The 13,460-nt window shown below is 48.4% G+C and overlaps 1 protein-coding gene across 1 annotated transcript in view; it reads left to right on the forward strand.

The window, feature by feature from the left end:
* The first annotated feature begins 7,272 nt into the window (after positions 1 to 7,272).
* The window catches only part of LOC142474993 (ER lumen protein-retaining receptor 3-like), a 17,821-nt gene continuing 11,633 nt past the window's right edge, over positions 7,273 to 13,460 (forward strand). The window contains exon 1 of the mRNA XM_075581091.1: positions 7,273 to 7,318. Coding sequence (XP_075437206.1) covers positions 7,273 to 7,318 — 46 coding nt within the window. The remainder of the gene's footprint in view (positions 7,319 to 13,460) is intronic.

Here is a 13,460-nt window from a genome sequence, read left to right on the forward strand (position 1 = left end):
TCCAGGCTTCAAAAGGACAGCAGATCTCATCAAACGGACATTTTGGTGGCCAAAGATGAACAAAGATATTCTCGGCTTTACTTCTGCCTGTCCTGTATGTGCCCAGAGTAAAACACTCCATCACAAACCTTCGGGACTTCTCTTACCTCTGCCCATTCTGGAACAACCCTGGAAGCATATATTGATGGATTTCATTGTCGAGTTGCCAAATTCCAAAGGAATGAACACCATTCTGGTTGTTGTGGACAGGTTCTCTAAACAAGCACACTTTATTCCCTTCAAGGGTCTCCCGAATTCTGCCACTTTGGCTGATGTCTTTTCCAAAGAAATTTTTAGGTTACATGGCGTTCCCATTTATATTGTCTCTGACCGTGGATCTTAATTCATCTCTAAATTCTGGCGGGCATTTTTCCAGAGACTCGGAATCTCTCTTGTTTTCCTCAGGATACCATCCTCAAACCGAAAGGATGAATCAAACTCTAGAACAATATCTAAGATGCTTCATGTCTGACTCACAGGACAACTGGGTGGACCTTTTGCCATGGGCCGAATTTGCTATCAATTCTCTCAAAAACGAGTCTACTCAAGAGTCTCCCTTTTTTATTAACCTCGGTTTCCACCCCAGTAGCCTTCCTCTCTCGCCTTCTCCTTCGGGCGTTCCTGCAGCCAACTCTCATGTTGCTAATCTACAGGAATCTTGGAAAAAAATCCTCTAAACTCTACAATCTGCGGTTGCCAAACAAAAGACCAAGGCGGATCGCCATCGTCAACCTGGGCCTTCTTTCAAACCTGGTGACAGGGTGTGGTTATCCTCAAAGAATATCAGGCTTAAAACGCCATCACCTAAATTATCTCTGAGATTCCTGGGCCCATTTAAAATCTTAGAGAAGATTAATCCAGTAGTTTACCGTCTTGACCTGCCTCCCATCATGAGGATTCCTTCTGTGTTTCACGCTTCCCTCCTGAAACCATTTGTGCAAACTTCTCATTTTCCTGTTCCCTCTTGGAAACCCAACCCAGTCTCCACCCTAGGACAACAGGAGTACGAGGTCCAATCCCTCATTGATTCCCGCTGGTCTAAAAACAAACTCCTGGTCCACTGGAAGGGCTATGGTCCGGAAGAACGTTCGTGGGTACCAGCACGTCATATCCATGCCCCAAGATTACTCCAGCAATTCCACCAAAAATTTCCACTAAAGCCTTGGTTGGATCGCTCGGAGATCGATCCTCAAGGGGGGGATACTGTGACAGTTCAGGGGATTCCTTCCCCTTCTTTCTCTCCCTCTGTCCCTTCCCTGGCCAATCTCCCTGCGCTTATCCATTCTTGTCCCGCTCCGTCTAACTCACTTAAGGCCCCATTGCCTCAGCGCATGCCCAGCAAGCCTTGAGCCCCTGCGGCAACGCTCCCTGCTCCCAGACACTCTCAATGCCCGCTGCAAGTCCCTCACCTCCGGTAGCGATCCCATCCGATCCTCTGCTTCCCTCCGCTGGGGTGCCCGCGGCGCGGCGCTCTGCGCGTCTTGTGACGCAGCCTGTGCGCGCGCACTCTGCTTACAGAGGGCGCGCGCACACGCTCTTCTTCTAAGGCCTGTCACTCTCCTGACTCCTCCTCCCATTCCCTGCAAGCTATCTCTCTGTCTGATCCCTCTGTCTCCTCCTCTTCTCTCCCTGACCTATCCTTGTTTTCTCCCACTTCTCTCTCTGCTCCTCACCTATCTCCCATTGGTGTGTCTTCCTTTATAATCCCTGTCTGTCCTCTCTATCGTCGCTCTGCATAGTTCCTGTTTCCCTGTCTGTGCTTCCTCTGTGTTCCTGCTTGTCCCTGCTCCTGTGTTACTTTGGATTTCCCTGGCTTTGACCCCTGCTTGTCCTGGACTACCCTGCTCTCTGTTACCCTTGAACCTTGCTACGAACTCTACTTTGCTGACCTCTGGAATCCTTGGACCTGGCTTTGTACTTCGACTATTCTGCTCTCTGTACCCCTGGACATTTGGCAAGGACACGACCATTCTTACGTTTAACCCTACAAGACGTTGCAAGTATCCTAACCACTTTTCCAACAGGCCCAGCAATGCTATACCACACTCCGGGCTTGCTCCCACTGCTGTGGGTGTGTGGTGTAATACTGTTACCACCTGAGTATTGGGGTCCTGCCAGGTCTGCGGGCATACAGGTGTGACATTTTAGCAGGGTAGTTACCGTGGAGTGTTTGGGGCGAAAGCAAGATTGTAGTAGGCTAGGGAAATTTGTCTTAGTATAGTAATCGCTTAATTGGGAGTGAACACATTTCCCCATGATTTTGGATAATATTGGGAGAAGAGAGATTGGCCTGTAGTTTGAGAGTGTTTTTGTCCCCACTTTTGAAGATTGGGACAACTCTGGCAGTTTTCCCGGTCTTAGAGATATGGCCTGCAGACAGAATAGAGTTGACTATGGAAGCAATTGGTTTGGCAATGGCTGGGGCACCAAGTCTTAGGAACTTAGATTGCAGTAATCAGGTCCACATTGGCTGCTTAGTTTTAATTTGAGGAGCGCTTGTGTAATCTCCTCTTCGGATACTGGGACAAATTAAAAATTGTGAGCAGAGTTGGGAGAGGGTGGGGCTATAGGGGTACTCACAGAATGAGGTTCATGTTTGTGTTTTGGATTGCGTTTCACTAATAAGTTAGTAGCACACCCCACATAGTAATAATTGAATGCATTTGCAATGTCAGTAGGATTTGTCAGAGTTATATCCTCCTTAGTTATATTACTTGGTTGTTGATGGTTAGGAGGCTGGAATACATTGTTGATAACCTTCCAGAAGTTAGCTGGGTTTGATGTATTCTGGAGAAGATTGTCAGAGTAATATTGTGCTTTTGCCTTGTTTGACTTGTGCACATATTCCGCAGGCATCTGTAGTGATTGAGATCCTTAGTAGTGCCAGTTACTTTGTAGCTTTCCCATAAGGCATACCTGAAATGGTGGAGAGCTATAAGGTCAGTTGTAACCCACAGAAGGTGGGCCCCCATTACTCTTATTCTGCGTAGTGGAGCATGGGTAACACAGAATTTTAAGAACTCAGATTGGAAATAGTCGAGCGCAGAATCAAGTTCGGGAATTAAGTCGATTCTGTACCAAGGGCAATTGGTAAGGTCAGCCAGAAACTGTTATGGGTCAAAGTTTCTAAATGTTCTAGTGAGGAGAACTTTAGAGCTTGATTCAATCTATAACCCTGACCTGGCTTGAACGACTACTCTACATCCTAGGCGCGCCCGCGTGGCTGTGGGTCGGCGTTAACCAATTCCCTACCTCAGCATCGCGGTCGCGCTTCGTTTGTGGTGAGCTACGCGTTACACATGGGTCTTAATCAAAAGAAAGGAAGGATGCGAGACCGTGCTGAAGCGGGGATGTCTGCTCCAAACCCTGGAATAACAGATAAGAGAAAGGGTTGGAATAACAGATAAGAGAAACCCTTTGTTGCTGTGTTCAGAGACTTTATATGTGCTCAGCTATAATAGTACCTGTTTGGGGTGGTAACCAGTTTAGCTGTCCATCCAGTTAGTTAGGGTTGCAGCTGAATGTGTAGTTAATCTCCTAAAAGGAGTAGAAGTTTCTTTTATGATTTAGTTTTGACTTAAAAGTGGCGGTGGGCCTGTTAGTATATTATTTATTCCTGTAAATAAATCCCATATAGAGAAATACTATGTTTGTCATCAGTGTGAGGTTGGTTTTAATAGCTCTGCAATTTTCTAGGAAGGGTAGGTTTACCATATACGTTTGCTATATGCTAACGGTGGAGGTTTTTTCGTTGCCTTTTTCACCCACCATAACCTAAAATGTATATGGTAAAATCTACCGAACCTAGAAAATTGCAGAGCTAGTACAACCAACCTCACACTGATGAGACCCATTAAGGTTGAAACATGTCTGTGAGTGGTTTGACTGGCTTTGCATCTAATCCCATGCTGTGCTTAAAAGCTGTGTGAACAGCATTGCATTTGCTTATATGGGTTCCATTTGAATGGATATTCCAGGCAAAAGGTGACACATTGTGTGCTTATTTACATGTAATTTCCCAGAATCCCGTGCTGCAGTGGGAGCACTGTATGCGAGGTGATAATGGTTGAAAGGCATGGTTGCCGACCTGACTAAGACATGTGAATGTGCTCACAAGTGATATTCTTTATCGGGGATTCAAGTCTTTAATAGGGACGGGCTATTGATCTGCAGTGCGCATGCGGCATTAGGTTGGCATAACAACAGAGGATGCCTTTGGAACAGTGGTCACGTGCATATAACCTGACCAATACTTCTACATGGCTGCTGCTCATTGGAATTGATTGATACTCATCTGGTGTTTTGCCCGTTTCTGGGAGTTTTTAATTAGTAGGTGTGTCTTGGGCACTTGGGTGGTGGGTATATAAGTATATAAGTCACTGGCTGTCACTTGTTCTTTGCACCCCTTGAGGAAGGTCCCGTTTGGGGACCGAAACGTTGGTTCAATGTGTAAGTATCTTTTACACTAGAGTTTATTTTCGATACCCACTGAATGCTGTGCCTTCTTACCTTTGCTGGTAATGTATGTTATTTATTCTTCTGGTACAAACACCATCTTACTATTGTATTATTACATGAGTGCCTGATTACTCTCATATATATATATAAACTAGCTGATATACCTGGCGTTGCCCGGGATTGAATTTTCCCGCACCCCACTCTCTCCGCTCCCCCTCCGCTCTGCTCTCTCTCTCTCCTCATTGCCCTCTCTCTCTCTCCCCATTGACCTCGCTCTCTCCCTTTCCATCTCCCCCCTTTCCCTTTCTCCCCCTGTCTGTTTCTCCCCCGTTGACAGCAATATGGGCACCCCCCTGCACATGAATGTGCCCCCCCCCCCACACGTTCACATGTGTGATTCCCCCCCTTTCACAGCTCGGGCCCCCTTCTTCACAGCTCCACCCCCCCCTACTCCCATTCACAGCTCTGATTTCCCCCCCTCGGTCACACATCAGCACACCCCCCCTTTACAGCTCTCTAATTCCCCCCCCGCCCATTCAGAGCTGAGTGGGTGGGAGTTTGAGTGGGTGGGTGGGTGAGTGGGTTGGTGGGTGAGTGGGTTAGTGACTGGGTGGGTTAGTGACTGGGTGGGGGGTTATCTCTTACCCCCCTGCATCTCTCCCCCCTCCTGCATCTCTTCCCCCCTGCATCCCCCCATGCATCTCGCTCCCCCTTGCATCTCCCCCGCCCCCCCCCCCTCTGTCCCCCATACGTCAAGCAGCGGAGGAGGCTGCAGGTAGGAGCCGGAGAGAGCGGGCTCTGGGTGGGGGGGGCCCGGGCTATGGGGGGGGGGGGGGAGCCGGGGAAGGTGATGCGACGGTGTGGCTGGAGGTGAGGCGGCGGGGTGGCGAATTTGGCTGAGGTGCGGCGGGTGGAGTTTGGGTGGGGCGGATCGAAGGCGCGGTGGGGCCGCTGGAGGTGAGGCGGCGGGTGGCGACTGGAGGTAAGGTGCGGCGGGGTGGCGGCTGGAGGTGATGCGGTGGTGCGGCTGGAGGTGAGGAGGCGGGGTGGCGGCTTTGGCTGAGGCACGGCGGGTGGAGTTTGGGTGAGGCAGCGGGTGGTGGGTGTGAGGCGGCGGGCCTCGGTGAGCAGGTCAGGACAGTATGGGTGCACGGCGTGTGGCACTCACGCGGAGTGAGGAGGCTGTGAGGGTGAGGGCATGCGTAGCCGTGTTGCTGACGTCACCCCACCCCGCAGGCCAATCACAGCGTGAGCCGCCGCCAAACAATGAGCAACCGTACAAACCCACACACAATTTTTCAGTTTTATATATATTTATTTATTATGTTTGTGTTTACAGTGTATATATATATATATATATATATATATATATATATATATGCAGAGGTGTGTATATCTATGTGTGTGTGTGTGTGTGTGCGCGTGCGCGTGTGCGTGTGTGTTTGTATATACTGTGCATTTATATGTGTGTGTATGTGTATATATATATATATATATATATATATATATATATATATATATATATATATTCCTTACAAGAATGTGTAAACAGAGATTCTCAGTGTTTTCTGCTTTCCAAACCTCTGTTTTAGCCATAGATTCCTTTGTAAACCAGTATTGATGACCTAAAGATGAGAGGAGAACTCTCAAAAGCTTGTCCTATGACATAAATTGTTAATCCAAATAAAAAAGGTATCACCTAATACTGAAGAACTCATTTATTCTGCACTATCGCAACTGGACTAACATGGCTATTTCCGAGATATATATATATATAATCCTTACAATATATATATACTGTATATATTCCTTACAAGAATTGCCCATACTATTTAACAATGCAAGTTGTGGTTGTTTGGTAATGAGGCACCGAGTCACTGCTTTTGAAACCACCTCCACTCCTGTTCCTACAGTATGTTGCACTGCAGGAGCGGTTCATTGCTTTCATTTTCTGTCGGTAGACAAACCCTCCTCCCATCCCCTTTAAAGCTAATCCCTGTAAATGTTGCCTGCCTTTCTCCACTCTCCTCCCATTCATTCCCCTCCTGTCCATGCAAGCAGCAGCCACGTCAGCCACAGGCTGGAGAGTCACAGAGAGAGGGGGACAGGAGGAGGGCTGGGGCATCTTCCTGCATAGCACCCCCAGGGCATCTTCCTGCATGCACCCCCAGGGCATCCTGAGAGGACACATCTACCCCTCTATAGTGTGACAACAGGACAGGAACGTTATAGACAAGTGTTGGAAGAGAGATCTGTCTAACTTTTATCCAGACGACTAGTTGGGTGTTTAGACTAGTTCAGTTTGACTGGGACACTTTTTGTTTTACTTGGGCTTGGTTTACATCACTCGCTAACATCTCACTAGGAGTAGTAGACTTTACCTGGACTAGGTAATTTATTAGCTGGATGATTAGATAACTTTTTAATTTGAAGCTTAGTTAACTTTTGGTACTGGTAGGTATAATTAGCTTTATTGGAGGGGGTAGTTAAGTTGAGGATTTTTTTGTTATAAGGGAACTTTTTTTAACGTCTAGGATTCGTTAACTTTACTGTAAGGTTGGTTAACTTCTTTTTTTTTTTTTTACTAGTAGGACTAGTTATTTTATTGGGAAGGTTGGTTAAGTTTCCCCTCTGGGCTTTGTTGTTGCTGAAAGATAATTATTGAGGTTGAGGAGATTAAGAAGCCACATTGATTTTGAATAGAAGTAAAGAGATCAGCCAGCAGACATGATGAATGTGTTTAGAATTTTGGGGGACCTATCTCATTTATTGGCCATGATCATTCTGCTGATGAAAATGTGGAAGACCAAGTCCTGTGCTGGTAAGATGTTGGGGGGCAGTGAAGAGGTGGGAGTTGTGTGCAAGGGAGGTGGGATTGGTGGGTAAGGGTGGAGGGACTATCGGGTAAGGGAGGCGGTGGTGGGTAGGGAAGGTGGGGGTTGTGGGTATGGGTGGCAAGTAGGGGTGGTGGGTAAGGGAGGAGGGGGTGACGGGTAAGGGAAGCAGTGGTGGGTAGGAAGGTTGGGGGTTGTGGGTAGAGGTTGCGAATAAGGGTGGTGGGTAGTAGGGGAGGTACAGGTGACAGGTAGGGGAGGCAGGGTGGCAGATAGGGGAGGCGGGGTTGTGGTTAGGGGAGATAGGGTGGTGGGTAGGAGAGAGCAGGAGTGGTGGCTGCAGGTGCAGTAAGGGAGGCGAGGGTGCTGGGTATTGGAGGCAGGTGTAGTGGTAAAGGGTGGTGGGTAAGAGAGGCGGGGATGCCGGTTAGGGGTGGAGGGCAGGGGTGGTGGTAAAGGGTGGTGGGTAAGAGAGGCGGGGATGCTGGTTAGGGGTGGTGGGTAGGGGAGGCAAGGGTGGTTGTTAGGGGTGGCGAGTAAGGGGGAGGCGATTGGTGCTGGGTAGAGGAGGCAGGGGTGGTGGTTAAAGGTGGCAGGTGTTCTGACAATATGTACAAAAGTAACAAACAGTATAATCAAATAACACAACTACAAATAAGAGGCTGAGAGGGGGATGTTGGAAAGTGAGGAAAGCCGTATCTAATAGAATAACACAAATAGAGTGTAAGCTCTTCAGGGAAGGAATACATTGCGTGTGTTCTCAATTGCAATACCACATACTGCAAAATATCAAGAGCAGACATGCGAGAGCCCCCCGATATGCGTCTCGCCACAGGTTCCATCGAACTTTCCAAATAGTTTGAAACCCCCCAAAATTGCTATCAAACTTCTGGCACCAAAAGTTCTAACGTTAACGGCCCAAAATGTTCAATTGTCCAGCGACTCTTTAAATGTGTGTTTGTGCATTTATATAGAAAAAATGGAGAGCTCCGTCTCTGTGCTCCTAAAAGTGAGCATAAAACATCTTTATGCAGAAACAATGTAGCATTTTCAAATAATCATGGTGTAGCAAGATATCAGCAACGATACAGGTATATTCTAAGAGGAGCCACACTCTTTGACAAAGGGCAGGCCAGCCCGAAGCGCATCAAAGGTTCCTCTCACAGGGCTTTGTGAGTGTTTTTTTGTGATGTGACCAAATAAAGCAGGCCTGCACAACATACGGCCTGAGGGCCGCATGCGGCCAGCTGGGACTCCCTGTGCGGCCCGCGACGGCCCTCTCCGCCTCCCCTTCCCGTCCGCCTCCCCTTCCCTTCCTTGGTAGGGTGATGCGGTGACGCGCTCACGCACTGACGCGATCTCTCTCCTCTCACTCTCCTCCACCGCCGAGCCTGCTCCAGAAGCTGCAGTTGATGCGCGGACGCACTACCCCCTCCCCCACCCCCAAGCCCGCTCTAGCAGTGTGACCCGGAGCTTCCGGGGTCGGTTGCTAGAGCGCGCTTCTTAACTTCACCTTGCCCTGGTACTGGTAGCCGCATGGCTAAAACCTCCTGGCTGAGGCCCGCTTCCGCTGCCACCGTCTCGATCAGGTAGGGGGGGGGATTGAGTATGAGTGGGACTGCTGAAGGGTGCTGGGGGGACTGCTGAAGGTGCTAGGGGGACTGCTGAAGGGTGCTGGGGGGGACTGCTGAAGGGTGCTGGGGGGGACTGCTGAAAGGTGCTGGGGGAGATTATGGAGGGTGCTGGGGGGTCTTCTGAAAGGTGGGGGGGGAGATTATGAAGGGTGCTGGGGGGGACTACTGAAAGGTGGGGGGGTTGAGGATGAGTGGGGGTGCTGGGGGGGACTGCTGAAATGTGGTGGGGGAGATTATGAAGGGTGCTGGGGGGACTGCTGAAAGGTGGGGGGGGGGGTTGAGGATGAGTGGGACTGCTGAAGGGTGCTGGGGTGGACTGCTGAAAGGTGCTGGAGGGAGATTATGAAGGGTGCTGGGGGGGACTGCTGAAAGGTGCTGGGGGAGATTATGAAGGGTGATTGGAGGTGCAGGAGGGGTGATTGGAGGTGCAAGGAGGAGTCATTGCAGGTGCAAGGGGGGAGTCATTGGAGGTGCAAGGGGGGAGTCATTGGAGGTGCAAGGGGGGAGTCATTGGAGGTGCAAGGGGGGAGTCATTGGAGGTGCAAGGGGGGAGTCATTGGAGGTGCAAGGGGGGAGTGATTGGAGATGCAGGGGGGGTAATTGGAGGTGCAGGGGGGTAATTGGAGGTGCAGGGGGAGTCATTGGAGGTGCAAGGGGGGAGTCATTGGAGGTGCAAGGGGGGAGTCATTGGAGGTGCAAGGGGGGAGTCATTGGAGGTGCAAGGGGGGAGTCATGGAGGTGTAAGGGGGGGGTGATGGTGATTGGAGGAGCAGGGGGGAGTCATTTCAGGTGCAGGGGGGGTGATTGGAGGTGCAGGGGTGGTGATTGCAGGGTGCAGCGGGGTTGATTAAAGGTGCAGGGGGAGTCATTGGAGGTACAGGGGGGTGATTGGAGGTGCAAGGGGGAGTCATTGGAGGTGCAAGGAGGAGTCATTGGAGGTGCAAGGGGGGAGTCATTGGAGGTGCAGGGGGGGTGATGGTGATTGGAGGGGCAGGGGGGAGTCATTTGAGGTGCAGGGGGGTTGATTGGAGGTGCAGGGGGGGTGATTGGAGGTGCAAGGGGGGAGTCATTGGAGGTGCAGAGGGGTGATTGGAGGTGCAGGGGGGTGATTGGAAGTGCAGGGGGGGTGATTGGAGGTGCATGGGGGGTGATTTGAGGTGCATGGGGGGGTGATTTGAGGTGCATGGGGGAGAGTGATGTGAGGTGCATGGGGGAGAGTGATGTGAGGTGCAAGGGGGGAGAGTGATGTGAGGTGCAAGGGGGGAGAGTGATGTGAGGTGCAAGGGGGGGTGGGATGTGTGTGGTGTGCAGGGGGTTATTGTGTGTTTGATGTGGAGGGGGAGAATTATGTGTGTGGGTGAGGGAGAGAGATGGGGGTATGAGAGATAGATGGGGAGTATCGCAAAGGTTGATAGTGAGGGGTTCTGGTGGAGATATGAGGATGATGATGTGAGGTGCTGGGGGAGATATATGATGATGATGATGAGAGGTGCTAGGGGAGATATATGAGGATGATGATGATGAGAGGTGCTGGAGGAGAGATGATGATGATGGTGATGATGATGATTTTACCCGTGCGGCCCAAAATTTTTTTTCCTTGGAGCAGTTCGGCCCTTCTCACTTTACAAGTTGTGCAGGCCTGAAATAAAGAGTATTTTTTTACCAATTTTTGATCCAGCCACCGTCGCTTTCATTTTGGTTCAGCAAGCTGTGCACTGCTTGCACTCCCCCACGGGATACCTTCTCTATATGCATATATATATATATGAATAATATTTTTTTTTAATCGAGTTTCGAAATTGGAAGTAGTCAGAATGACTCGGAAATACAACGCCCCGGTCACACAGAGTTAAACGAACTTGTTGCACACTTTTGATTGAAGCAAACTTTTTCATATCGCAGCAAGTGGTAGGGTTTATTTCGATGGGGTTGGTGCTGGAGTATGGTTTGGCTGTGGGACATTCCCTGCTTTTAACTCTTTGAGGTCCCGTGATGCCTGGGAAACGACTTAAGTGCCACGCTGTGTCATGCCATTGACATTTTGCTTGTCTCTATGCAAGAGCTCCTGCACCGTAGATTGCGTTGGGGCAGATCGCGGTCATGTGACCACTACACAAAGACTTGCAGCCCAGAGAGTCATGTAATCCAGGGTGAGGGGGGTGAGACACGGGCTGGGATAGGGTCCCGCATTGTTCTGTACATAATTGTCGAGGGTCTGTGCTGTGGTCTAGGACGGCGTGCCGCAGCCAACACGCCATGAGCAGCTCACCGACGGCCATCTCACCGCGAAGGGAACCCCCTAACCTTACCCTAAAAGCCCCTAATGTTAAGTCCCTACTCTCACCTGTTAACTCCTTACCCCAAAAACCTCAATGCTAATCTTCACCCCTAAAACCCCTAATGTTAGGCCGGCGGCGAGCTGCCCCATTGCACTGTGCGGTGTGTATTCTGCGTTAGAGTTTACATCTCAGGCTGTATGTCTTGGTTCATCACAACCAGTCCCGTTTTCGCTGTAGCCGGCATAAACACGCTAATAACTGTACGCGGGATACAGGTCCAGTCCGCGCTGCTCGCGTGTTTGAATGTTTTTTTGTTGTTTTTTATTAACCAGGACCGATTTGTGGTCCCCCAACATCCTGATGTTTTGTCCGCTTGGTAAGAATACAACAGGGTTAGTCTGGCCTTCAACGGCCAACAGAAAGTGGAGACATTATTGGGAGAGGACGTGGCGGTTTGGTGGCCTTGCTGGCTGTGTTGGTGGGTTTTAATAGCTTTCTCAACCGTGGTCGAGGGGTCCGTGGGTCAGCTCAGTGGGGGGGGGGCATGGGCCGGGACTGTGGGGGCTGCAGGTCAGCTCTGTGGGGGCTATGGGTTGGCTCTGGAGGACCCCCACCCGATTTAGGTAAACTAAAAAATGTTTTATTATAAAGGGGCTGAGTGCTTTGTCTTCTTTTAAATAAAGCTTCGGTTTCTAGAACGTTCTATCCCCAGTGTATCGCCGGCTGATAAACATGATGTGCGGTATCTTTATTTAATTCCCCCAATTATAGGGAATCCAGAGCATTAAGAAGCTGCAGTGTAAAGCAGTGCTGAGTATGACTATCCACTTCCAAAAGTCTGAAGCTTCTGCAACCGTGTCCTGTAAAATGTGTGATTGGGTGACGGTCTGTAATCTGCGCAGGACAGGGACATGTTTAATAACATTCAGGGAGTGGACGGACACAAACATTGGACGAATATAAATATTTTAAAATTGCGCCTGATGGTTTTAACAATCTTTATCTAGTGTCCTTTTGGGATAAGACTGTTTGTCAGTCCTCAAATCCGCAGCTCAGTGGTTAGCTTTGCTCTGTTCCTTGTTTGTAACCACCTATAGAAATTGAATCAACGCTCTCCTATTATAACAAGTAGTGAACTTAGGTGCAGTGGGGTGAATACATATATATGAGAACAAGTTAACCTGAAGTTAACGCTAGAACCCCAATACCTGCTATGTAAATAACCGTAGTGGTTGGGGTATACAATAACCCACTAAAGGACTAAATAAGTGTCCTCAAATCGACACATCAAAGTGAGTATTGTTCTCACAAATACAATAAAATAACAAAATGTTATTTCAATAATTCACAACAACAACGTTTAAAAATATATACATACTGTATAAATGGTTACAATTCCTCAGGTAGGCGGTTAGTATGGGTATAGCAATGCTAGATAGAGGTCCAGTCTATGCTAAAGTGTTAAATCAAAATATATTACATTCAACAGTATTACTCTACTCATGGTCACACTGAAACACATTTAATATTGGCTAGTGATTGCAGAAGTAGCTGTAACTTCGGGTTATCTTGTCACCAATACCAGAATATGCTATGCTAATTCTCCCATGCTACACATGGCACTAACTGTAGGTCTATGTTGTTATATGCTTTGCTACATTGTAGCATGTGGTACAAGGGTTTTCACACCCATCACATTGTATGCCTTTTCACTGTTTCCCTAACCACTACACGGCTTTATACAGTACAACGATTATCATGTCCTGTTACATTTAGCAGTGCCATTCAATTTATGTGGCTTTAATTATGAGGTTGCTATCCATAGCAAGCATTATTTATATATTGGTATTATTAGCTGATTAATGAACAGTGCTATCATCCATAGCAGCATTTGTCTCATAGGGTGCTTCTCAAGATTCGTTTACTACTCCACATCACATCCAGATATAATAGGTTCTTTTCACTATTGAAGTATTAAGAACAGAGTAATACTGTTGAATGTAATATATTTTGAGTTAACACTTTAGCATAGACTGGACCTCTATCCAGCATTGCTATACGCATACTAACCGCCTACCTGGGGAATTTTAACCATTTATATGTATATATTTTTAAACGTGTTGTTGTGAATTATTGAAATAAAATGTTGTTATTTTATTGTATTTGTGAGAACAATACTCACCTTCATGTATCGATTTGAGGAGACTTATTTACTC

The sequence above is a fragment of the Ascaphus truei genome, unplaced genomic scaffold (genome assembly GCF_040206685.1).
Source record: "Ascaphus truei isolate aAscTru1 unplaced genomic scaffold, aAscTru1.hap1 HAP1_SCAFFOLD_1044, whole genome shotgun sequence".
Classification (NCBI taxonomy): Eukaryota; Metazoa; Chordata; class Amphibia; order Anura; family Ascaphidae; genus Ascaphus; species Ascaphus truei.